This window comes from Aegilops tauschii, chromosome 2 (genome assembly GCF_002575655.3).
Source record: "Aegilops tauschii subsp. strangulata cultivar AL8/78 chromosome 2, Aet v6.0, whole genome shotgun sequence".
Lineage (NCBI taxonomy): Eukaryota > Viridiplantae > Streptophyta > Magnoliopsida > Poales > Poaceae > Aegilops > Aegilops tauschii.
The window spans coordinates 114,841,164-114,868,204 of NC_053036.3; the positions used below are offsets into that span (position 1 = coordinate 114,841,164).

Sequence of the window (27,041 nt, forward strand, 5' to 3'; positions counted from 1 at the left end):
TATTCATGTTCATAATCAGAGGGGTATTAATATGCATAAAGGATATGAACATATGATCTTCCACCAAATAAACCAACTAGCATCAACTACAAGGGGTAATCAACACTACTAGCAACCCACAGGTACCAATCTGAGGTTTGGGACAAAGATTGGATACAAGAGATGAACTAAGGTTTGGGAGGAGATGGTGCTGGTGAAGATGTTGATGGAGATTGACCCCCTCCCGATGAGAGGATCGTTGGTGATGACGATGGCGATGATTTCCCCCTCCCGGAGGGAAGTTTCCCCAGGAGAACAGCTCTGCCGGAGCCCTAGATTGGTTCCGCCTCGTGGCGGCGGAGTTTCTTCCCGAAAGCTTGCTTCTGATTTTTTTCCAGGGTAGAAGACTTCATATAGCAGAAGATGGGCACCGGAGGCCTGCCAGGGGGCCCACGAGGCAGGGGGGCGTGCCCCCCACCCTCGTGGCCAGGGTGTGGGCCCCCTCTGGTGGATTCTTTCGCTAGTATTTTTTATTAATTCCAAAAATAACTTCCATGAAGTTTCAGGACTTTTGGAGCTGTGCAGAATAGGTCTCTAATATTTGCTCCTTTTCTAGCCCAGATTCCCAGCTGCCGGCATTCTCCCTCTTCATGTAAACCTTGTAAAATAAGAGAGAATGGGCATAAGTATTGTGACAAAATGCGTAATAACAGCCCATAATGCAATAAATATCGATATAAAAGCATGATGCAAAATGGACGTATCAACTCCCCCAAGCTTAGACCTCACTTGTCCTCAAGCGGAAGCCGATAACGATAAATATGCCCACATGTTTAGAGATAGAGGTGTCGATAAAATAAAATACGAACATGAGGGCATCATGATCATTCTTATAACAGCAACATATATGGATATTGTCATATGATTTCTTATGCTCAAGTAATAATCTATTCACAATGTCAAGTATGAATCAGAAACTTCATTGAGAACTAATAACTATTTTCTCGGTCATTGAAGCAATTGCAATTTATCATAACATCGAAAAGAGTCAATATAAGAGCTTTTTAGAAAGTCCACATACTCAACTATCATATAGTCTTTCACAATTGCTAACACTCACGCAATACTTATGGGTATGAAGTTTTAATCGGACACAGAGAAAGATACGGGCTTATAGTATTGCCTCCCAACCTTTTACCTCAAGGGTAATGTCAACAATAATAATTCATGCTAACTCACATCCAATTGGATATATATATATATATATATATATATATATATATATATATATATATATATATATATATATATATATATATATATATCAGGATCTTTCCAACACAATGTGCTTGCCAAAGGATAAAATGTAAAAAGGAAAGGTGAAGATCACCATGACTCTTGCATAAGGTATAAGACAAAAGTAAAAGATAGGCCCTTCGCAGAGGGAAGCAGAGGTTGTCATGTGCTTTTATGGTTGGATGCATGAAATCTTAATGCAAAAGAACGTCACTTTATATTGCCACTTGTGATATGGACCTTTATTATGCAGTCCGTCACTTTTATTGCTTCCATATCACAAGATCGTATAAAGCTTATTTTCTCCACACTAATAGATCATACATATTTAGAAAGCAATTTTTATTGCACGCAACATGACAACTTACTTGAAGGATCTTACTCAATCCATAGGTAGATATGGTGGACTCTCATGGCAAAATTGGGTTTAAGGATATTTGGAAGCACAAGTAGTATCTCTACTTGGTGCAAAGATTTTGGCTAGCATGAGGGGGAAAGGCAAGCTCAACATGTTGGATGATCCGATGAGAGGATCGTTGGTGATGATTTCCCCCTCCCGGAGGGAAGTTTCCCCGGCAGAACAGCTCTGTCGGAGCCCTAGATTGGTTCCGCCAAGGTTCCGCCTCGTGGCGGCGAAGTTTCTTCCCGAAAGCTTGCTTCTAATTTTTTCCAAGGTAAAAGACTTCATATAGCAGAAGATGGGCACCGGAGGCCTGCCAGGGGGCCCACGAAGCAGGGGGCGCGCCCCCCACCCTCGTGGCCAGGGTGTGGGCCCCCTCTGGTGGATTCTTTCACCAGTATTTTTTATTAATTCCAAAAATAACTTCCGTGAAGTTTCAGGACTTTTGGAGCTGTGCAGAATAGGTCTCTAATATTTGCTCCTTTTCCAGCCCAGATTCCCAGCTGCCAGCATTCTCCATCTTCATGTAAACCTTGTAAAATAAGAGAGAATAGGCATAATTATTGTGACATAACGTGTAATAACAGCCCATAATGTAATAAATATCGATATAAAAGCATGATGCGAAATGGACATATCATAGATCACTGAATATGATATGTTTGAGTCCTTGCAATAGTTTTGCGATATAAAGATGGTGATATTAGAGTCATGCTAGTGAGTAATTGTGGATTGGTAGAAATACTTGTGTTAAGGTTTGTGATTCCCGCAGCATGCATGTATGGTGAACCGTTATGTGATGAAGTCGGAGCATGATTTATTTTGATTGTCTTCCTTATGAGTGGAGGTCGGGGACGAGCGATGGTCTTTTCCTACCAATCTATCCCCCTAGGAGCATTGTGTAGTACTTTGTTTCGATGGCTAATAAACTTTTGCAATATGTATGTGAGTTCATTATGACTAATGTTGAGTCCATGGATTATACGCACTCTCACCCTTCCATCATTGCTAGCCTCTTCGGTACCGTTCATGGCCCTTTCTCACCTCGAGAGTCGGTGCAAACTTCGCCGGTGCATCCAAACCCCATGATATGATACGCTCTGTCACACATAAGCCTCCATATATCTTCCTCAAAACAGCCACCATACCTACCTATCATGGCATTTCCATAGCCATTTTTCTGAGATATATTGCCATGCAACTTCCATCATCATCATATACATGACTTGAGCATTCATTGCCATATTGCTTTGCATGATCGTAAGATAGCTAGCGTGATGGTTTCATGGCATGTTCGTTTTTTAATGTCATTGCTACGCTAGATCATTGCACATCCCGGTACACCGCCGAAGGCATTCATATAGAGTCATATCTTTGTTCTAGTATCGAGTTGTAATATTGAGTTGTAAGTAAATAAAAGTGTGATGATCATCATTATTAGAGCATTGTCCCAGTGAGGAAAGGATGATGGAGACTATGATTCCCCCACAAGTTGGGATGAGACTCCGGACGGAAAAAAGAGCCCCAAAAAAAGAAAAAGAAAAAAGGGAAAACAAAAAAATGAGAGTAAAAGAGAGAAGGGGCAATGCTACTATCCTTTTACCACACTTGTGCTTCAAAGTAGCACCATGTTCTTCATAGAGAGAGTCTCCTATGTTGTCACTTTCATATACTAGTGGGAATTTTTCATTATAGAACTTGGCTTGTATATTCCGATGATGGGCTTCCTCAAATGTCCGATGTCTTCATGAGCAAGCAAGTTGGATGCACACCCACTTAGTTTCATTTCTGAGCTTTCATACACTTATAGCTCTAGTGCATCCATTGCATGGCAATCCCTACTCCTCGCATTGACATCAATTGATGGGCATCTCCATAGCCCGTTGATTAGCCGCGTCGATGTGAGACTTTCTTCCTTTTTGTCTTCTCCACACAACCTCCACCATCATATTCTATTTCACCTATAGTGCTATATCCATGGATCACGCTCATGTTTGCGTGAAAGTTGAAAAGGCTTGAGAACATTAAAAGTACGAAACAATTGCTTGGCTTGTCATCGGGGTTGTGCATGATGAAATACTTTATGTGGTGAAGATGGAGCATAGCCAGACTATATGATTTTATAGGGATAACTTTCTTTGGCCATGTTATTTTGAGAAGACATGATTGCTTTATTAGTATGCTTGAAGTATTATTGTCTTAATGTCTAATGCTAGACTATTGCTTTGAATCACTCATGTCTTAATATTCATGCCATTATTAGATTATACGATCAAGATTATGCTAGGTAGCATTCCACATCAAAAATTATCTTTTTTTATCATTTACCTACTCGAGGATGAGCAGGAATTAAGCTTGGGGATGCTGATACGTCTCCGTCGTATCTATAATTTTTTATTTTTTCATGCCAATTTTTACAACTTTTATATACTTTTGGCAACAATTTATATGATTTTCTTGGATTAACATATTGATCCAGTGCCCAGTGTCAGTTCCTGTTTGTTGCATGTTTTTTGTTTTGCAGAAAATCCATATCAAACAAAGTCCAAACGAGATAAAAACTTACAGAGATTTTTTTTGGAATATATGTGATTTTTGGGAAAAAGAATCAACGTGAGACGATGCCCGAGGAGTCCACATGGCAGGGGGGCGCCCTGGGCCCTTGTGGCCACTCCGTAAGGTGATTGGTTCCCTTCTTTCGCCGCAAGAAAGCTAATATCCGGATAAAAATCATGTTAAAATTTCAGGCCAATCAAAGTTACAGATCTCCGGGAATTTAAGAAACGGTGAAAGGCCAGAATCTGGGAGCACAGAAACAGGGAGAGAGAGATCCAATCTCGGAGGGGCTCCCGCCCCTCCGCCGCCATGGAGGCCATGGACCAGAGGGGAAACCCTTCTCCCATCTAGGGGGAAGGTCAAGGAAGAAGAAGAAGGAGGGGGCTCTCTCCCCCTCTCTCCCGGTGGTGCCGAAACGCCACCGGGGCCATCATCGTCACGACGATCTACACCAACAACTTCACCGCTGTCATCACCAACTCTCTCCCCCTCTATGCAGCGGTGTAACACCTCTTCTCCCGCTGTAATCTCTACTTAAACATTGTGCTCAACACTATATATTATTTCCCAATGATGTATATGGCTATCCTGTGATGTTTGAGTAGATCTGTTTTGTCCTATGGGTTGATTAATGATCGTGATTGGTTTGAATTGCATGTTTTATTATTGGTGCTGTCCTATGGTGCTCTCTGTGTCGCGCAAGTGTGAGGGATCCCCGCTGTAGGGTTTGCAATATGTTCATGGTTTCCCTTATTGTTTGTGTTGCATGAGTGATAGAAACACAAACACGGATAAGTGGGTTATGGCGTGTGGGAATTGTCGGGGATATACCCCGCGGTATAACCCGGCCGGAATTATGACCCGGACGGACTTGGCGACTCACCAGAGACCTGGCTGGAGCTAAGAGACTCACTGGCGATCCGCCCAGACATGGCGGTTTACATGTAACCCGCCTAGACTTGTGACTCACTGGAGACCCGGCGGGCGGATCAAACGGACGACAAGGCCCAAGGCCCAGCAGGCCGGCTTATACTCTGGTGGGCCCGTTTAAGAGGAAAGCGTAAGGAATATTCCCTTACAAAGGAAGCAAGACTAGGACTCCACTTGTAATTGAGTAATCCTAATCCTACTAGGACTAGTCATGTAACCCGCCCCTTCAACTTATATAAGGAGGGGCAGGGCACCCCAAAGGGGGAGAGGGAACAAGAAACAATCTCTAGGGCTAGACACCGAGAGCCGGTCCCCGGCGACTCTCCCGTGATCATAATGAGACCTAGCCTCAAACAGCATGTAGGGTTGTTACCGGATGATGTTTCCCGGGGCCCGAAGCTGTCTAAATCCTCGTCTTGTGTTGCGTCTCTCGATTCCGCTCAACCTCTCTCAAGCTACTACATAGATGCACTGGCCTCACGACTAAGTCCTCACCCTAGGACATCTGTCGTGACAATTCCACGACAGGAATAAAGAGGACTTGATACTTTAATGCTATGGTTGGGTTTTACCTTAATGATCTTTAGTAGTTACCGATGTTTGCTAGAGTTCCAATCATAAGTGCATATGATCCAAGAAGAGAAAGTATGTTAGCTTATGCCTCTCCCTCATATAAAATTGCAATAATGATTACCGGTCTAGTTATTGATTGCCTAGGGACAAATAACTTTCTTGCGACAAAAAGCTCTCTAATAAAACCAACTTAGTTGTTTGTTTATCTAAACAGCCCCTAGCTTTTATTTATGTGTTCTTTATGTAACGCCCCGAGACCGATGCTCCAGTCGGCTTCCATATTTTTTCGTTATCGTTGTGTGTATTTATTTGTTTGCTGCATTCATCATGTCATCATTTGTTTGTCCGCTGCCATTGTTTTCATAAAACTCGTAGTCGTTCGTAGTTGCCGCTTCTTCCTCGTCTTTGTCGACCTCTATCAGACCCCCCCTCTTGTTGGGGAACGTAGCAGAAATTCAAAATTTTCTACGCATCACCAAGATCAATCTATGGAGTAATCTAGCAACGAGGGGAAGGGGAGTGCATCTACATACCCTTGTAGATCGCGAGCGGAAGCGTTCAAGAGAACGGGGTTGATGGAGTCGTACTCGTCGTGATCCAAATCACCGATGATCCTAGCGCCGAACGGACGGCACCTCCGCGTTCAACACACGTACGAAGCAGCGACGTCTCCTCCTTCTTGATCCAGCAAGGGGGAAGGAGAGGTTGATGGAGATCCAGCAGCACGACGGTGTGGTGGTGGAAGTAGCGGGATCCCGGCAGGGCTTCGCCAAGCGCAAGCGGGGGGAGGGAGGTGTGTCACGGGAGGGAGAGGGAGGTGCCAGGGCTTAGGTATTGCTGCCCTCCCTTCCCCCCACTATATATAGGGCCAAGGGAGAGGGGGGCGCAGCCTTGGCCCTTCCTCCAAGGAAGGCTGCGGTCAGGGAGGAGTCCTTCCCCCCAAGGCACCTCGGAGGTGCCTTCCCCCTTTAGGACTCTCCCTTTTCCTTATCTCTTGGCGCATGGGCCTCTTGGGGCTGGTGCCCTTGGCCCATATAGGCCAAGGCGCACCCCCTACAGCCCATGTGGCCCCCCGGGGCTGGTGGACCCCCTTGGTGGACCCCCGGACCCCTTTCGGCACTCCCGGTACAATACCGATAAAGTGCGAAACTTTTCCGGCGACCAAAATAAGACTTCCCATATATAAATCTTTACCTCCGGACCATTCCGGAACTCCTCGTGACGTCCGGGATCTCATCCGGGACTCCGAACAACTTTCGGGTTACCGCATACTAATATCTCTATAACCCTAGCGTCACCGAACCTTAAGTGTGTAGACCCTACGGGTTCGGGAGACATGCAGACATGACCGAGACGACTCTCCGGTCAATAACCAACAGGATACCCATGTTGGCTCCCACATGCTCCTCGATGATCTCATCGGATGAACCACGATGTCGAGGATTCAATCAATCCCGTACCCAATTCCCTTTGTCAATCGGTATGGTACTTGCCCGAGATTCGATCGTCGGTATCCCGATACCTTGTTCAATCTCGTTACCGACAAGTCTCTTTACTCGTTCCGTAACTCACATCATCCCGTGATCAACTCCTTGGTCACATTGTGCACATTATGATGATGTCCTACCGAGTGGGCCCAGAGATACCTCTCCGTTTACACGGAGTGACAAATCCCAGTCTCGATTCGTGCCAACCCAACAGACACTTTCGGAGATACCTGTAGTGCACCTTTATAGCCACCCAGTTACGTTGTGACATTTGGTACACCCAAAGCATTCCTACGGTATCCGGGAGTTGCACAATCTCATGGTCTAAGGAAATGATACTTGACATTAGAAAAGCTCTTAGCAAACGAACTACACGATCTTGTGCTAGGCTTAGGATTGGGTCTTGTCCATCACATCATTCTCCTAATGATGTGATCCCATTATCAACGACATCCAATGTCCATGGTCAGGAAACCGTAACCATCTATTGATCAACGAGCTAGTCAACTAGAGGCTTACTAGGGACATGGTGTTGTCTATGTATCCACACATGTATCTGAGTTTCCTATCAATACAATGCTAGCATGGATAATAAACGATTATCATGAACAAGGAAATATAATAATAACCAATTTATTATTGCCTCTAGGGCATATTTCCAACACCTCTCGTGCGCGTCCGAACTTCTCCGAACCCGACCCGAGCTATCGTTATCGATGAGTCCGGATCATCCCCAAACATCCCTAAAATATCTTTGATTTCTTCTTTGACTATCCTAACCTATATATCTCGACCGTTCGATCTCAATCGGAGGGTCCGTTTAGCCCCTAACCAAAAATCCACATGCTATTTAAACAGATCAAACCCTAGTCGCTAGTTGTCCCATCCATCCATTCCCTCACCTGCCGCCGCCACTCCCTTCCTCGGGATCCCTCCCGATCCAGCCGCCACCCACCTCAGAGTCCCCATCCACCCAACCAGATCGCTCCGACCACCTCCCTCGTTTTGCGCCGCCGCCCAACCACAGCAAGCCGAAGCCTCCTCCTTCCCGATCCATCCAACCACCACAGCCCACGCAGACCTCCCCGTTCCCCTCGTCGCGAGCCAGGGAGAGGAGCTCCCTGCCGCCTCCCACCTCGTGCCGTCCCCGTCGTCCACCGGTAGCAGCAACAGCTCCAGCCGCAGCCCCGAGCCTCTCGTGCGCCTCCACCTCCCTGCCGGAGCAGCACCAGCGGCCAACCAGATGAGCGTCGCCCCTTCTCCTCCTTCCTTTTTTTTATTCTCTGCGTCCCTTCTCAACTCCCTCTCGCCTCTCTCTGCACAGGAAAACGCCATGGCCGCCTGAGTTCTTCCACGCCAGCCTGCTACCTCGCCTCCCCGACCCGAACTGGCCCGGATCCGCGTCTCCGGCCACCAAGCTAGTCCCCGCGCCACCGTCGTGCATCAAGCCCTGCGCCTCTCCGTCGCCCCGCCAAGTCCCTCTACTACGTCGCCCACCTGCGACCTCCTCTGCTTCACCTGTCGCGCCAAGTCCCGCTGCCGCCGAGCCTCCGCATCGAACCGCTGCATCGCTCTGCATCGTCTCAGGACGCGAGCGTTTCGCCTCTGCTTCGAACCAGGGGGCCGACGCCTCCGGACCCCGCGTTGACCAGCAGCCGCACCAAGGCCAGCGCCCAGCCTCTGCTTCGCCTCGCCATGCCCCTGTCGCTCGCGTTGACCGGTTCGCTACCCAGCCGGCCGCTCCAGCGCCAAGGCCCGACCTTCTCCTCCAACCTGCCAGGCCTCTCCACAGTTTGGGCCGAGCCCATATGGTGAGCCACCCATCAGTCCTGCGCCAGTCCGCCCCAGTTTCGGCCCGTAGATGTTTTTTCCAGTTCTGCGATTTTAGCATTATCCAGTGTTTAACAGTTTTGCAGAAAAACCCCTAGTGTTCATGCATCTAATAACTAATTAACCATACATCATATGTGAATAATTTTCTATATGTAAAATGCTTAGAATTTTGTCTAGTTTCATAATAGGCTACTGTCATCCATGCTTAAAATGTTTAAAATGTTGTTTGCATTTATTTTGCTAGATGCCATGCTAAAATGTTTTATTTCATAACTTAATAACCGTAGCTCCAAATTTAATAAACTTTATATGTAAATGGGGTGAAAAAATGCATAGAACAACATGGTGTACTTTGTTTTGCTGTTTAACAACATTAAAATTGTGTTTAGGGCAGAACAGTACCAAATCTACAATATGTGCATGAGGTTTTTCCGGAATTGTTGTTCGTTGTTCCGGCCTCATTTAAACTTGCCTAGATAGGTAGTTTTCATATGCTTCACCCCTTGCCATGTTTAATAACATTTAATATTGTTGGGTACATAAACGAGAGTTATTAACTAAATAATTAAATGTGGTGTTTCTCCAATATGCAACCCGGTGCATATTGAGCTCAACTTAACTTGTAGTATTGTTTGTGCACTTTGCCATGCCATGCATATTTAAACCGGACATGCATCATACTTGTTTGTGCATCATGCCATGTGTATGTGGTGGTTGTTTACTATGTTGTTTGTTTCTTTCCGGGTTGCTTCTCTGGTTAGCTTCGGTTTCGTTCCGGAGTTGTGAGGATTCGTTCGACTACGTCCGTTTGTCTTCTTCATGGACTCGTTCTTCTTCCTAGCGGGATTTCAGGCAAGATGACCATACCCTCGAAATCACTTCTATCTTTGCCGTGCTAGTTGTTCGCTCTATTGCTATGCTGCGCTACCTACCACTTGCTATATCATGACTCCCATATTGCCATGTCAAGCCTCTAACCATCCTTTCCTAGCAAACCGCTGTTTGGCTAAGTTACCGCTTTTGGTCAGCCCTTCTTATAGCGTTGCTAGTTGCAGGTGAAGTTGAGGTTGGTTCCATGTTGGAACATGGATATTTTGGAATATCACAATATCTCTTAGTTAATTAATGCACCTATATATTTGGTAAAGGGTGGAAGGCTCGGCCTTATGCCTGGTATTTTGTTCCACTCTTGCCGCCCTAGTTTCCGTCATACCGGTGTTATGTTCCTTGATTTTGCGTTCCTTACGCGGTTGGGTGATTTATGGGACCCCCTTGACAGTTCGCTTTGGTTGAAACTCCTCCAGCAAGGCCCAACCTTGGTTTTACATTTGCCTACCTAAGCCATTTTCCCTTGGGTTTTCGCGAGCCCGGGGGTCATCTTTATTTAACCCCCCCCCCCCGGGCCAGTGCTCCTTCGAGTGTTGGTCCGAACCGAGCAACCTGCGGGGCCACCTCGGGGCAACTTGAGGGCTGGTTTTACTCGTAGCTTGACTTATCCGGTGTGCCCTGAGAACGAGATATGTGCAGCTCCTATCGGGATTTGTCGGCACATCGGGCGGCTTTGCTGGTCTTGTTTTAACATTGTCGAAATGTCTTGTAAACCGGGATTCCGAGACTGATCGGGTCTTCCCGGGAGAATGTTTATCCTTCGTTGACCGTGAGAGCTTATAATGGGCTAAGTTGGGACACCCCTGCAGGGTATTATCTTTCAAAAGCCGTGCCCGCGGTTATGTGGCAGATGGGAATTTGTTAATGTCCGGTTGTAGAGAATGACACTTGACTTAATTAAAATACATCAACCGCGTGTGTAGCCGTGATGGTCTCTTCTCGGCGGAGCCCGGGAAGTGAACACGGTTCTTGTGTTATGGTTGTGCATAGGCAGTTTCAGGATCACTTCTTGATCACCTCTAGCTTCGCGACCGTTGCGTTGCTCCTCTTCTCGCTCTTATTTGCGTATGTTAGCCATCATACATGCTAGTGCTTGCTGTAGCTCCACCTCACTACCCTTTCCTACCCATAAGCTTAAATAGTCTTGATCTCGCGGGTGTGAGATTGCTGAGTCCTCGTGACACACAGATTCTACCAAAACAGTTGCAGGTGCCAATGATACCAGTGCAGGTGACGCAACCGAGCTCAAGTGGGAGTTCGACGAGGAACGTGGTCGTTACTATGTTTCGTTTCCTGATGATCAGTAGTGGAGCCCAGTTGGGACGATCGGGGATCTAGCATTTGGGGTTATCTTATTTTCATTTGGATTTATAGTCGGTCTATGTGTGGATTTTGGATGATGTATGAATTAATTTATGTATTGTGTGAAGTGGCGATTGTAAGCCAACTCTCGTTATCCCATTCTTGTTCATTACATGGGATTGTGTGAAGATGACCCTTCTTGCGACAATACCTACAATGCGGTTATGCCTCTAAGTCGTGCCTCGACACGTGGGAGATATAGCTGCATCGTGGGCGTTACAAGTTGGTAATCAGAGCTATCCCCGACTTAGGAGCCCCCTGCTTGATCGAATCGCTGGCGTTGTTGAGTCTAGAACAAAAATGTTTTGAGTCTTAGGATTATATATATCGGAGAGTAGGATTCTTTTTATTCCTCAGTCCCTTCGTCGCTCTGGTGAGGCCTCCTGACGTAGAAGTTTTGACTCTTCTCTCCTCAAATTTCACTATAAAAAATTAGGATCACGCGTGTATCTTGGAATCGTTCCGATGGTTTTGTGACGAGAACATTGTTCTTGGTGCCTCCTGACATTTAGGGGTTGTGGCAGTGTCCCGGGGAGTTGAGCTCCGAGGTGTTGTCGTCACAATTTTATCGTTGCAGTTCTGGAATACCTGAGTTTCGCCGACATCAAAAATCTCTTTTATGCAGTTGTTGGTGAGATCACCTCGACGCCACCCAGTACTGGGGCGGGAGTTCGGGAGTATTGCCATAACTCGTATAACGGATGCTTTTCGAAGGTTGAGGTACACAATTTCCGAAGGTTTCTTGGTTATGTGTTGACGGATGGATACAGCTGGATCTAGGGATTGCTAGTTTGGGTGATATATTTTGTGTCCCCTGTATCCCCAACACCAGATTGCATAACTAGAAAGTTTCGGGAGTTTATAAGTGGGAATTCAAGTAGCTCCTAGATTATCTTTCCAACAGACACATGATACGATATGGGATCTATCATATGTTTGGTTCCGGCTTATTTCCTAAGCCAATCCTTTGTTTTGTTTTGGTTTGTGGTATTCGAGTTGCTTCGATGTCAAGTGTTGATTCCATACCTTTTTCTAAACGGTGTTCTCATATTTCTATGGGATTGCTAATCCTTTCGATCATTGAGGTTGTCATGTTAATTCTTTTCCCACCTGGTGTGCTTCTCTTCAAGTGGATCCGATCATTTCAACATCCGCAAGATCAATTCTAACTTCTGTCGACGGTGTTTGTGTCATCCGTCCCAAGTTGCCTTTGTTTTTCCCGCCCACCCACCCTTTTCTTCAAGGACTCAGATTTCTTAATCAAGTATCCATCTTATAGATGGGAAGTCTCTCCATTATTTTCCGTCAATGTTCTTATCCGGTGATTCTCAGGAAGATACTAACGGAGCCTTAACTTCATCATTATTCATTCTCTTTCTTCTCCAGTGGATTAAATTCAAGCTTTGTCGATCATATCTTTTCCTCATTTCAAATGTTTTTCTCGTACCGGTGCACCTCTTAATCATCCACTTCTCGCTATTCAATTGTTCCAGAGTGATGAAGATATCTCAGAAGATTCAAGTTTCCATTCTCAATTCACTCAAGTTCTTTTGAGGATGCTATCTCATTCAAGCCATTTAATTCAACCGGTGCAATCTCTCTTTTCAAGCAATCGTTCAACGGTGTATCTTTTGAGTGGGCCCTAACCCACAGGTCTTTTCCCAGGATCTTACCTGACTCTTCTAAGTTTTCCGGAGTTACTCTCAAATTCTTCCCCAAGTTTGACGTAAGAATGAATTATCATCAGTCGTATGTCTTTCTACAAGATCTTTCAAATTCTTTTCATCGTTGGTTCAACCTTTCTAATTTTCATTCCGGAGTGCCTCAACAACTCATGGTGGTGTTTCTCATCGTCATTCTCAACATTTCAAGATCAAGGTAGAAGAATTTCTCTTGAATCTTGGTCCGTTCTCTTGAAGATTCATGGTTCTAACTTGTTGCCATCCTCTCAAATTGTTTCCAATCGCGCAATTCTTTTCTTACCCATCCGGAGCATTTCAGAGTTGTTTTCATTTCTTGATCATCCAAAGGCCATCATTTCAGAAGATTTCTTTGTTCTAAGTTTTCAGCTTCATTCTCCAATTATTCTAAATTGATGTCTCTTCGTTCATCTCCATATTCTCCCGGTGCATCGTTCAAGTATCCTCTAGTCAGCTCGTGATCTATTCGTTCTCATGTATCTAAATTCCCTCAAGTATTTTCGCGCGTTCTTTAATTCTTACGGTGCTTCGTCCTCTTTTCTTCAATTGTTTTCAATTCTCGCGGTGGTTCGTTCAAGATTTCTCTTCCTTCGTTATCATATCAATTTATTCGTTGTTTCAATCCTACCGGTGGTTCGATGAAGACCTTCCCAAGTTTGCGCAATATCTATCTTAATCCTTTCTACGAGAATAAGTAGTATGCAAAATCCGTTGCTTGTCATCAATCTAAATTGGTGAAGGCTAAGCATAATGTAATTCTTATTCTTGTTTCATCCAAGTGATTAATTCCTTATTCCGGAGATTCATCAAAATTCTTGATCTCATTTGTTCATTTTTCTTTCCGGAGCTCCAATTTATTTCAATTATATCATTTCAAAGCTTCATCTAATCATTGCAAGGCTTCTCCCGGAGTTCTTTTCAACTTTCCCTTTCGTTTGATCCTTCTTTTATTATCGGAGTTCTTCATGGAGGATAAACATGGTGGTTCGTCAAGGATTCTTTTCATTCTTCAATTGCTCTTCAAGATTTCATTCTCGAAGTGTTCTCAAGATCCTTGTTGGAAGAGCTCAAATATTCTTCTTCCTGCATTCCAAAGTGCAATTCGTTCTACCTTATCATTTGAGGTGGTGTTATGTCATTCTTGACAATTTGAGTTCACATGTTGTCAAGAATGAGATATTTTAAATCCACCAATCTCTTCATTGGATTTATCTTGTGTCATGTTTCACCTAAAGCCTTCCCTAAGGAATGTTGCTACTATGGTGCATATCAATGATCCAAGTTTTCTCCTATCCTCTTGATGAAAGAAGTTTTTCATCGCCTTGGTGCTCTCACTCAAATCAATGGCTTCCTTTAGTGGCCGTTTGTCACCTCATAATGTTGAGATGTTTCCATAAGTCCACTACAAGCTTATTCTTTTCGTTGTTGGTTTTCCAACAACTCCGTTCAATCCTTCTTTTTAAGGAGGCTCTTTTAAATTCAATTGTGATAGAAGTTGTTGTTCTTTTCTCTGTTCTCTTGATTCCACTCTTTCATTTGTCCCGAAGGCATTGTGATGTTTTCTTCGACCCATCATCTCATTTTGCCAAGATCATATTCTTTTCTTGCTTATCCATTTAACCGGAGTGTTGTATGAAATCTTTCTTACCCCTTGTGCCATTTTTCAATAGTTCCGGAGGCAGTGTGTTGTTGATTTCATCAAGTATCATCCCATCTTCTCAAGTTCATGTTAATTCCTTCCATTTTCAGTCGGAGTGTTGTCCAAATTATATCATTCTTATTCCTTCTTTATCTTGTTTTAACCGGAGTGTTGTGTCTATCATTCCTCTTCTAACCGGAGTCTCATCCAAGTGCTTTCTTTTGCCAAGTTCATATTCTATGCCTTCCATTTCCAACCGGAGTGTTGTCGTAATTGATCCTTATCGTTCCTTGTACATCTCATTTCAACCGGAGTGCTTGCATGTACTTCTTGTCCATTGTAACCCTTTTCTTATGTCTTTCAACCTACAAGGTTCCCGTAATGTTCCTTGTTCCTCTTTTCTAACGGATTGTTTTCAACTTTGTTCATCTTCGTTGTATTCTCTCTTTTAATTCGTTCAATCTCTCAAGGTTCGTGGTTTCACTCATTTGTCAAAGAAGCAACTTAGTTTACCTCTCCTCTTCCTTTTCTGCTTCTCTCCGGTGCCATCCTAGATCTCGGGATGAGATCCTCTTGTAGTGGTGGAGTGTTGTAACGCCCCGAGACCGATGCTCCAGTCGGCTTCCATATTTTTTCATTATCGTTGTGTGTATTTATTTGTTTGCTGCATTCATCATGTCATCATTTGCATTGCATCGGTAGTCCGCTGCCATTATTTTCATAAAACTCGTAGTCGTTCGCAGTTGCCGCTTCTTCCTCGTCTTTGTCGACCTCTCTTAGACCCCCCTCTCGTGCGCGTCCGAACTTCTCTGAACCCGACCCGAGCTGTCGTTATCGATGAGTCCGGATCATCCCCAAACATCCCTAAAATATCTTTGATTTCTTCTTTGACTATCCTAACCTATCTATCTCGACCGTTCGATCTCAATCGGAGGGTCCGTTTAGCCCCTAACCAAAAATCCACATGCTATTTAAACAGATCAAACCCTAGTCGCTAGTTGTCCCATCCATCCATTCCCTCACCTGCCGCTGCCACTCCCTTCCTCGGGATCCCTCCCGATCCAGCCGCCACCCACCTCAGAGTCCCCATCCACCCAACCAGATCGCTCCGACCACCTCCCTCGTTTTGCGCCGCTGCCCAACCACAGCAAGCCGAAGCCTCCTCCTTCCCGATCCATCCAACCACCACAGCCCACGCAGACCTCCCCGTTCCCCTCGTCGCGAGCCAGGGAGAGGAGCTCCTTGCCGCCTCCCACCTCGTGCCGTCCCCGTCGTCCACCGGTAGCAGCAACAGCTCCGGCCGCAACCCCGAGCCTCCCGTGCGCCTCCACCTCCCTGCCGGAGCAGCACCAGCGGCCAACCAGATGAGCGTCGCCCCTTCTCCTCCTTCCTTTTTTTTCTTCTCTGCGTCCCTTCTCAACTCCCTCTCGCCTCTCTCTGCACAGGAAAACGCCATGGCCGCCTGAGTTCTTCCACGCCAGCCTGCTACCTCGCCTCCCCGACCCGAACTGGCCCGGATCCGCGTCTCCGGCCACCAAGCTAGTCGCCGCGCCACCGTCGTGCATCAAGCCCTGCGCCTCTCCGCTGCCCCGCCAAGTCCCTCTACTGCGTCGCCCGCCTGCGACCTCCTCTGCTTCACCTGTCGCGCCAAGTCCCGCTGCCGCCGAGCCTCCGCATTGAGCCGCTGCGTCGCTCTACATCGTCTCAGGACGCGAGCGTTTCGCCTCTGCTTCGAACCAGGGGGCCGACGCCTCCGGACCCCGCGTTGACCAGCAGCCGCGCCAAGGCCAGCGCCCAGCCTCTGCTTCGCCTCGCCATGCCCCTGTCGCTCGCGTTGACCGGTTCGCTACCCAGCCGGCCGCTCCAGCGCCAAGGCCCGACCTTCTCCTCCAACCTGCCAGGCCTCTCCACAGTTTGGGCCGAGCCCATATGGTGAGCCACCCATCAGTCCTGCGCCAGTCCGCCCCAGTTTCGGCCCGTAGATGTTTTTTTCCAGTTCTGCGATTTTAGTATTATCCAGTGTTTAACAGTTTTGCAGAAAAACCCCTAGTGTTCATGCATCTAATAACTAATTAACCATACATCATATGTGAATAATTTTCTATATGTAAAATGCTTAGAATTTTGTCTAGTTTCATAATAGGCTGCTGTCATCCATGCTTAAAATGTTTAAAATGTTGTTTGCATTTATTTTGCTAGATGCCATGCTAAAATGTTTTATTTCATAACTTAATAACCGTAGCTCCAAATTTAATAAACTTTATATGTAAATGGGGTGAAAAAATGCATAGAACAACATGGTGTACTTTGTTTTGCTGTTTAACAACATTAAAATTGTGTTTAGGGCAGAACAGTACCAAATCTACAATATGTACATGAGGTTTTTCCGGAATTGTTGTTCGTTGTTCCGGCCTCATTTAAACTTGCCTAGATAGGTAGTTTTCATATGCTTCACCCCTTGCCATGTTTAATAACATTTAATATTTTTGGGTACATAAACGAGAGTTATTAACTAAATAATTAAATGTGGTGTTTCTCCAATATGCAACCCGGTGCATATTGAGCTCAACTTAACTTGTAGTATTGTTTGTGCACTTTGCCATGCCATGCATATTTAAACCGGACATGCATCATACTTGTTTGTGCATCATGCCATGTGTATGTGGTGTTTGTTTACTATGTTGTTTGTTTCTTTCCGGGTTGCTTCTCTGGTTAGCTTCGGTTTCGTTCCGGAGTTGTGAGGATTCGTTCGACTACGTCCGTTTGTCTTCTTCATGGACTCGTTCTTCTTCCTAGCGGGATTTCAGGCAAGATTACCATACCCTCGAAATCACTTCTATCTTTGCTTTGCTAGTTGTTCGCTCTATTGCTATGTTGCGCTACCTACCACTTGCTATATCATGACTCCCATATTGCCATGTCAAGCCTCTAACCATCCTTTCCTAGCAAACCGTTGTTTGGCTAAGTTACCGCTTTTGGTCAGCCCTTCTTATAGCGTTGCTAGTTGCAGGTGAAGTTGAGGTTGGTTCCATGTTGGAACATGGATATTTTTGAATATCACAATATCTCTTAGTTAATTAATGCACCTATATATTTGGTAAAGGGTGAAAGGCTCGGCCTTATGCCTGGTGTTTTGTTCCACTCTTGCCGCCCTAGTTTCCGTCATACCGGTGTTATGTTCCTTGATTTTGCGTTCCTTACGCGGTTGGGTGATTTATGGGACCCCCTTGACAGTTCGCTTTGGTTGAAACTCCTCCAGCAAGGACCAACCTTGGTTTTACATTTGCCTACCTAAGCCTTTTTCCCTTGGGTTTTCGCGAGCCCGAGGGTCATCTTTATTTAACCCCCCCGGGCCAGTGCTCCTTCGAGTGTTGGTCCGAACCGAGCAACCTGCGGGGCCACCTCGGGGCAACTTGAGGGCTGGTTTTACTCGTAGCTTGACTTATCAGGTGTGCCCTGAGAACGAGATATGTGCAGCTCCTATCAGGATTTGTCAGCACATCGGGCGGCTTTGCTGGTCTTGTTTTAACATTGTTGAAATGTCTTGTAAACCGGGATTCCGAGACTGATCGGGTCTTCCCGGAAGAAGGTTTATCCTTCGTTGACCGTGAGAGCTTATAATGGGCTAAGTTGGGACACCCCTGCAGGGTATTATCTTTCAAAAGCCGTGCCCGCGGTTATGTGGCAGATGGGAATTTGTTAATGTCCGGTTGTAGAGAATTTGACACTTGACTTAATTAAAATACATCAACCGCGTGTGTAGCCGTAATGGTCTCTTCTCGGCGGAGCCCGGGAAGTGAACACGGTTCTTGTGTTATGGTTGTGCGTAGGCAGTTTCAGGATCACTTCTTGATCACCTCTAGCTTCGCGACCATTGTGTTGCTCCTCTTCTCGCTCTTATTTGCGTATGTTAGCCATCATACATGCTAGTGCTTGCTGCAGCTCCACCTCACTACCCTTTCCTACCCATAAGCTTAAATAGTCTTGATCTCGTGGGTGTGAGATTGCTGAGTCCTCATGACTCACAGATTCTACCAAAACAGTTGCAGGTTCCGATGATACCAGTGCAGGTGACGCAACCGAGCTCAAGTGGAAGTTCGACGAGGAACGTGGTCATTACTATGTTTCGTTTCCTGATGATCAGTAGTGGAGCCCAGTTGGGACGATCGGGGATCTAGCATTTGGGGTTATCTTATTTTCATTTGGATTTGACCGTAGTCGGTCTATGTGTGGATTTTGGATGATGTATGAATTAATTTATGTATTGTGTGAAGTGGCGATTGTAAGCCAACTCTCGTTATCCCATTCTTGTTCATTACATGGGATTGTGTGAAGATGACCCTTCTTGCGACAATACCTACAATGCGGTTATGCCTCTAAGTCGTGCCTCGACACGTGGGAGATATAGCCGCATCGTGGGCGTTACACTTTATTATCTTGCAAACCTATCCTATCACACCTACAAAGTACTTCTAGTTTCATACTTGTTCTAGGTAAAGCGAACGTAAAGTGTGCGTAGAGTTGTATCGGTGGTCGATAGAACTTGAGAGAATATTTGTTCTATCTTTAGCTCCTCGTTGGGTTCGACACTCTTACTTATCGAAAGAGGCTACAGCTGGTCCCCTATACTTGTGGGTTATCAAGACCTTTTTTGGCGCCGTTGCTGGGGATAAATAGCGTGGGGTGAATATTCTCGTGTGTGCTTGTTTGCTTTATCACTAAGTAGATTTTATTTGCTGTTCTAAGTTGTTCACTATCTTTAGTTATGGATATGGAACACTTGTCGTGGCACTATGAGCTGGTTTGCAGAGCAAGTGGAGCGTTGTTCCCGTGGAATCATGATATCTTCTAGCTTAGAGCCATGGATAATATCATTCAGTTTGTCTAATTCACATCTAGATGTTTTTTAAAGATGTCACATCTAAACTCCCATAAATATATAATGTAGCAACAAGAAATAAAAAAAACTAGGACAAAAAAATAGACCACAAACACAGTGAACATCAGCTTAGATGTGACATAACTATGTCACATCTAGATGTGTCCTAGACAGACCCTCATTCATTAGCTACATGAAACACTTGTGATGGTTCGCAAAATTTTCTACCAAATAGAGCATCATTTCTTGCCTTCCAAATACACCACAAGAAAGTGTATGAACTAGGGATGTTGATATGTGGATGAGCAGAAGTGAGCAAAGTCCTGAATTTTTTGAGGAATTGAATGATGATAATTGGCGATGACCTCCGTTCTTATGAACTGTGGAGAGGAGACCAAGCAACTTTAGAGAAAGGGCATAGAAAAAGTATGTGCATTTCATCCTCTAAAGTACCACATCTAGCACACTCTTCCACAATGTGTTTGGAGAACTTACTTGCTCGTTTACTAGTGGGAAGAGCTCGGCGAAGAAGGCTCCAAGCAAAAGTTTGAACTCTTGGCACAACCTGTTTTTCTTTCCATATCTGATTAAGAAGACCAACAATCTGTTGGGGAACTAGTTTTGGTCTCTGGTTAGCTTGCAGAGCAGATTATTGAAACAATGTTTGTAAGCACTTTTTGATGAACATTCACCTGCAGGAGTTAGTTTCCAAACAAGAACATCCTGCCCCAAAAAATTAATAATAGGAGTTTGCAAAATAGTTCTGTAAAAAAATGAGTTTGCAAAATAGCATTGGCGGTATGTCAAGTGAACAAAGAGTTGATTAAATCTACATTCCAAGTTTTCTGGTTTGGAAGCCAAAGGTCCTTAACAACAGCAGGATAAACAAAAGGAGGTTGTTGAATAATCAGATTATCATAAATACTTTGCTATTGAGAGAACCAAGGAGAACTCCAAATGGAGCTACTGCCATCAACAATTTGGTAAAAAGAGGCTGAAATCAAGAGATGTCTCACCTTGAGAATTGCTGCCCAGAAGGCAGATTTTGTATATTTGGTTTAGCCCTCCAAGTGGATGTGTCACTATGGTACTTTGACTTGATGATGAGGGCAAGATGTCTCACCTTCCGTTGATTGTGGGTAAGGGACGAGCAGTTGGGTCAGGTGCTTCTTGATGCTGCCTGCCTCGTTCAGGTACCACGGTAGGCAGCGGTTCTGTCGTTGCTTTAATTTAGTGATAGTATAGAGTGTAAACTATAGCATCACCGGATCCGTGGCGCAATGGTAGCGCGTCTGACTCCAGATCAGAAGGTTGCGTGTTCGATTCACGTCGGGTTCAATACCCCGAACATATAATCCGGTCCTTTTTTTAAAAATATTTTTGCCGTTTTGGGCCCTTGGCAAACGAAACAGCAAAGTGTGGCCCAACTCCTTTTTCTCCGAAGGCCCATTTCGCAAGTAAGCCCATGCAGAGTCGTGGCCCGCTCCGCCGCCTCCGAACCAAAACCCTCACAAGCCACTTCGCGAACATTCACGTCCTTCTCCTCTCCCCCGACCCCCCTTCCGCATCCACGCGAGCGAAGCCGCGCCGGCGAAGAGCAGGCGAACCTTCTACAGCCCTCCGACTCCGAGCCCCCTTCCGCGGCCCGCAGCCATGGCGACCGTCATGCAGAAGATCAAGGACATCGAGGACGAGGTACTTACTTGACCGTGGCCTCCGGCCCTCCAGCGACCCGCCGCGACGGCCGATGGATTTGGCTCCTGCGATTAGCAGTGGTAGAGCTGTAGTCCGTGCGGGATTTGCTTAGTTTCGAATTGAAATTTACCATGCTGGTTCGCCGTGGCCCGCTCCCTGTGTGGTTTGAGCTGTAGGTAGGCAGATTGGATTTGGGGGTTATGTTAGGTTTAGAAGTAGCAGTAGCAGTGGCTTACTTTTTTGTTCTTCTTAGATTTAGAACTGTTTGTTTTCAGCTCGCTTTGCTACATGTTTCATGTGGTGGAGCTGCGTCTACACTTGATTTGATAGGATACCCATAGATTCTAGGCATATGCTTAGTTGAGGGCTATTGAAGCTTTGGTGGCATTTGGTCTCTCCGTCGCTGGTCTTCACCTTTTGGTCATGGACTGAAATGATTTGGATAAAAAATTTCTTTGAATTGTGATGCATTTTGTTGTTTTGCAATAAATATAAGTTAATCAAATACTGGCCTTTAGGTTGCTGATAGCTTTTTACCATATATATGCCTGATTTAGCGTCTCTTATCAAACGGGGCTTGGTTGATATAAATGGGCGCTCAGGTGTTAGCTGTAATGTTATGTGAGAAGGAGCATTTGTTTTGCTCGCAAGTCATGATCAAATATGCTCAAAAACTGGTGCAGAGGATATTGAATTGGTTAGTTGTGGTTTATACTAGAGTGGCGGGGTTCAATGGCAATTCACTTACTCCTTCATCTGCCTGTTTGTGATTTGGTAGTTGTAACTGTTCACCCGCATCTTGTATGCCATAGTGATGATTTAATCAAGTGGTACTTAAGTGGACACTAATATGATTCTGAAGTCATATGATACGTTGGTGTGTTTTGGTTTGTGATTAACATTTGACAATAATTAAATTGTTGTGAAGTAGTGAGACCCTGGAAATGTTACTTATATATGCATAATGCTCTTACTACTCTGGAGGGATTGGACAAGTGTGCACGAACGTTTCAGATAGTTGGCCAAATGCCAGATTTATCCACTTTCTGAACCCTCTGCTTATGTTCTTTCCGTCTGTTTTACTTGACAGATGTCAAAGACGCAGAAAAACAAAGCCACTGCACACCATCTTGGTCTTCTGAAGGTGATTTGAAGCTCCTATCTATTTATTTCAATTTACTGGATCAATTCCATCATATATTAATATCATGCTATATCTAGGACTCTGAAGAGCTTATAGACAGTTTAGTTATTTCACAAAAGCTAATGCCTAAATGTATGTGCTGCTGTTGCTGCATATAACTTGCCTTACTTCATGTCCAACCATATGGCGGTGCTGTCAGTTTTAATCTGGATCATTGGCTTGACAGTGTGTAGAGATTGACTTTTATCAAATCTGATAGCATGGTTCCCTCTGTTGTGCTTGGACCTTTGATGCATAATTATCGCATGAGGGCCAGGTCAATGCAATACTGTGGTTATATGCTGCATGATGTAAGATCTTGCATGTAGGGTTGAGATATGCTTGAAACGGGGTCTCAAGCTCCATTCCATCATCTAGCTGAATCATTGTTCTTCTGTAGGATTGATGGTTACAAGCATCTCTTTATGTTTAAGCTATCATTGCTACTTCTATATATAAGAAAAAGCTGTACTCAAGAGTTATTCCTTTCGTCAGGCTAAACTTGCAAAATTACGGCGAGAGTTGCTCACTCCTACAACCAAAGGTGGTGGTGGTGCTGGTGAGGGGTTTGACGTGACGAAAAGTGGAGATGCACGTGTTGGTTTGGTGGGCTTTCCTTCGGTTGGGAAATCAACATTGTTGAACAAGCTGACGGGAACTTTTTCAGAGGTCTGCTCTTGCTGTACTAGTGTTTTTTTTACACTTATCTGGACTATCATGTTAGTTTCAATGCTGATATAGTAACACATTCTTTCTGTTCCTTATATGATTCAAAAGGTCGCGTCCTATGAGTTTACAACTTTAACATGTATTCCTGGAGTTATTATGTACAAAGGAGCTAAAGTACAGGTATTTTTTCACTTTCAAAGGAAGCTGCGAGTTGGCTTTTGTTGCCAGAGAATATTTGTTCTTTGTTTTGTAATAGTCACTACTTCTTATTCAGCTTCTAGATCTTCCGGGAATCATTGAAGGTGCTAAAGATGGAAAGGGTAGAGGGAGGCAGGTAAAATATGTCCAGCTTCTCCTCTATTTTTGCAGTCCAGTTAATATAGATGGACGCATGGTCTCAACAAACATGTCATGATGTATCATACATGAATAGTTATATTAGTTACAAGTTCTCATTGCACTTTCAGTTTAATATTTTTGTGAACATTTAGAACCCATCTTTTGTGCGAATCATCTGAACACCCACCTATTATATTGATCATTGGTGGCAGCAGTATGCACGTGTGTACAAAAATGCATTGTCACTCCCTCCAGATAATATTTATTTTTAGGAAAAAAACTGGCTATAATGCACCATATAAATCATGCTAATTGTCATTGTAGCAATCACTATTGTTTTTTTTCCTAACTTTCTAGCTCATAAAGCACATTGTTACTGGATATTTCCGGTAAGTTAATTAGATATTCTTTAAAATCTTCCTTGAGATGGCAAAAAGTAATTTCATTTGTGTCGCATTTTTTCAAAGTCATGTAATTTGTTGACTACTTCCTCTGTCCGAAAAAACTTGTCCCTCAAATGGATGTATCTAGCACCAAGTTAGTGCTAGATACATCCATTTGAGGGACAAGCTTGGGACAAGCTTTTTCGGACGGAGGGAGTATTAAGTTTCCTGCATGTTCTACTTACCACCTTTCTAAATAATTTCAGGAAATTTCATATGCTTTTCAATACTGTAAAGTACTAAGCTTTATATTACCACAAAGGGGTTTGTCCCTGTGTTACAATTTATTCTTTTACCCAGTACAATTTATGCACACTTCAGCCTAAGAATTTCCTGAATTATTCCCTATTCCGATCATTAAGGAGTTATATGTCATGTCTCCTTGGCTTAATGATTGATACGATTTTCAGGTCATCAGTACAGCCAGGACATGTAATGTCATTCTGATTGTTCTTGACGCCATAAAACCAATAACTCACAAACGTCTCATTGAGAAGGAGCTTGAGGGATTTGGCATCCGGTAAGTCTCTATGTTGATACCATCTTCAGCACTTGTTGTCCCGCTCTTCCACGCTGAAATTGTTTGTCAGGGAGCTAAATGGTTTTGTTTACCTTTGTTGTGAATTAGACATTATCCAATTACATTAGTTGCAACCGTGTCTACTAGGCGTTGGCACTTCCAGATACTGCATGTGATAATATTTGTTCTTGTAAGGTGTTTCTTTCTCAAACAGCCAAGGTTTTTGAGTCGCCGAGGCTGCGGCTAGTGACTTGCTGGCTTGAGTCAGCGACTTGGCTTGATTAGTCGCCCCAAGTCGCCATGGCACAACAGTACATAGAGCAGCAGAGCACATAGACATACAGCAGCAGAAGAGCACATATACAACAGAGAAAATATACTACATCTAAGCAGAGCACATATAGAGCCCACCCTGCACTCTCTTTCATATACTACATCTAAGCAGAGCACATATAGAGCCCACCCTGCGCTCTCTTTCCTTCGGTCCTCCTCCTTCCCCAGCCCCCACATGATCACATATACAGCAGCAGCAAGCCACGCGAGCCAGCGAGTCGTGCGACTAATCGCCCCAAGTCGCCGGCGAGCCACGCGAGTCGCGCGACTTGCTCCCCGAGTCAAGTCGCCTGCGCGAGCCAGCCACGCCGCGACGACTTGGCGATTAGTCGGCGACTAATCGGCGATTAGTCGGCGACTCAAAAACAGAGCAAACAGCCTTGTACTAAGGTGTTCCATGGTGGACCGTGTTATTCCCTTTACTTCTTGGTCATCTACTCAGTTTGTTTCCAATGAAATGATTTCATCTCTGAATGTCTTGGTTGTTGAGACAAGGTTGATGTTTAACCTGTATGAGCTTTCCATGTATTAGGTTGAACAAGACACCTCCCAATATGACATTCAGGAGAAAGGAAAAGGGTGGCATCAATTTTACATCAACAGTAGCGAACACACACTTGGACCTTGACACTGTAAAAGCAATCTGTAGTGAGTACAGGATTCATAATGCTGATGTCTCCCTGAGATTTGATGCAACAGCAGATGACCTTATAGATGTCATTGAGGGAAGTAGAATCTACATGCCTTGCATCTACGTCGTCAACAAAATTGACCAGATCACAGTTGAAGAGCTGGATATCTTGGACAAACTTCCCCATTACTGCCCAATTAGGCGAGTCTTCACTTGTCTTCTTGATATGTGTGGTTTCTCATGTATTTTTCCTTGGCCACTAAAGCACTTTCTTCTGTCTGTTACCTGCTGACAGTGCACATCTGGAGTGGAACCTTGATGGGCTTCTAGAGATGGTCTGGGAATACCTAGATTTGTGCAGGCTATACACAAAACCCAAAGGGCTGAACCCAGACTACGAGGATCCTGTGATCTTATCATCCAAGAGGAAAACAGTGGAAGACTTCTGCAACCAAATCCACAAGGACATGGCGAAACAGTTTAAATAGTGAGTAGAGCCACATCTCCAGGCTTATTTGCTCCCCTGTAACCATTAATCTGTGAGGCTAATTGATCGGTAAACTTGCAGTGCACTGGTGTGGGGTTCTAGCGTGAAGCATAAGCCTCAGAGAGTTGGCAAGGTATGCATTCTTCAACCACTGTCGTGTTACACTGTGTCCTTTCTAGCACTAATCCGCAAGATCTCTGCAGGAGCATGAGCTTGAGGACGAGGACGTTGTTCAGATCATTAAGAAAATATAAGCTACACACCGTGGTGCCGAGCGATTCTGTTTTGCAGATCAGGAAGGAGTTCTCAGCTATGAAACTTTTTGAGAAGCAGCTAACGTTAGGGCCCTTGTTCCTTTTGCTAGCTGTGATGCCCCGTCGTCGGGCCGCTGTTTGCATAAAAATCTGGTTTCGATCACAAGACAAAATGTGGACAGTTTTTTTATTTATTAGCTTGTGCCAAGTAACCATATGTAATTGTGACTGATGCCTGTCATGCCACAACCGCCGAACCGAACACATGGAAAGATGCATATCTATCTCGAGAAGATGCTAAGATGGTTCTTATAGCTTGTTTAAGCGTTTCAGTTTGGTTTAGCTTATCGTTTCTGATCTCCCTGATGATGGGGCTGATGATTACTTTGCCAATGATGGACAAAAACTTGAGGATAACATGACAAGTGTACTGGTTGTGATAACTATTACCAGATCCCGTATCGTTTGGTTGTATATCGACCTGCATTATGATCCTTGACCATCTGGCAGCATCCTTGTACGGGGCATCGCTGTTGTGGTGCGAGCATGTGACGGTGCCTTGTCAAGTTGTGGGTGTACGCATGTTCGCTGGTATCAATGATTGGGACGTGTGGATCTCCATTTGGTTTGACGCTCCTTCCTTTTTTACCTGTGAGAACGTGGCTTTATCTGTCGATGCTTCCCATGATCTCGGAGCATCCACTACCAGTAGCAGCTGATTTGACGTGGAATGTCACCATTTATCATCTCTAAATGGGTCATACGGGTCACATCAGTCTCCATTTGGCAGTACAAACAAATACAGTACTAGATTTGACAAGAACCTCGTCCGGATCAGTTGCACAGTGCGATGTAGAATCTTTTCTTTTTCTAAATGACTCATTTATCACAAAAGTTCATGAGAAGTACTCCCTCTGAGTACGAAACATCTTAACTATTAGTACATTGAGGTCCCTAGACCATGC

At 44.7% G+C, this 27,041-nt stretch overlaps 1 protein-coding gene and 1 non-coding gene across 2 annotated transcripts; both read left to right on the forward strand.

Moving 5' to 3' along the window:
* Nucleotides 1–20,788: 20,788 nt before the first annotated feature.
* Nucleotides 20,789–20,860, forward strand: TRNAW-CCA (transfer RNA tryptophan (anticodon CCA)). The gene has a single exon. It is a non-coding gene; the product is annotated as a tRNA-Trp (tRNA).
* A 164-nt stretch (nucleotides 20,861–21,024) lies between these two features.
* LOC109760275 (developmentally-regulated G-protein 3) lies at nucleotides 21,025–26,390 on the forward strand. The gene is made up of 10 exons (XM_020319102.4): nucleotides 21,025–21,217; nucleotides 22,308–22,361; nucleotides 22,896–23,069; nucleotides 23,178–23,249; nucleotides 23,344–23,403; nucleotides 24,262–24,371; nucleotides 25,237–25,536; nucleotides 25,631–25,822; nucleotides 25,904–25,955; nucleotides 26,026–26,390. The coding sequence occupies exons 1-10, from the start codon at nucleotides 21,176–21,178 to the stop codon at nucleotides 26,074–26,076; spliced, it is 1,107 nt and encodes a 368-aa protein (XP_020174691.1). The 5' UTR covers nucleotides 21,025–21,175; the 3' UTR covers nucleotides 26,077–26,390.
* The last annotated feature ends 651 nt before the right edge of the window (nucleotides 26,391–27,041 follow it).

What these genes read in the sequence shown, in the direction of transcription:
- LOC109760275 (XM_020319102.4), top strand. Translation starts at nt 21,176, where the DNA reads ATGGCGACCGTCATGCAGAAGATCAAGGACATCGAGGACGAG. An exon ending in CTTGAGGGATTTGGCATCCG is followed by an intron (nt 24,372 to 25,236) that starts GTAAGTCTCTAT and finishes TCCATGTATTAG; the next exon opens with GTTGAACAAGACACCTCCCA. An exon ending in CCCCATTACTGCCCAATTAG is followed by an intron (nt 25,537 to 25,630) that starts GCGAGTCTTCAC and finishes ACCTGCTGACAG; the next exon opens with TGCACATCTGGAGTGGAACC.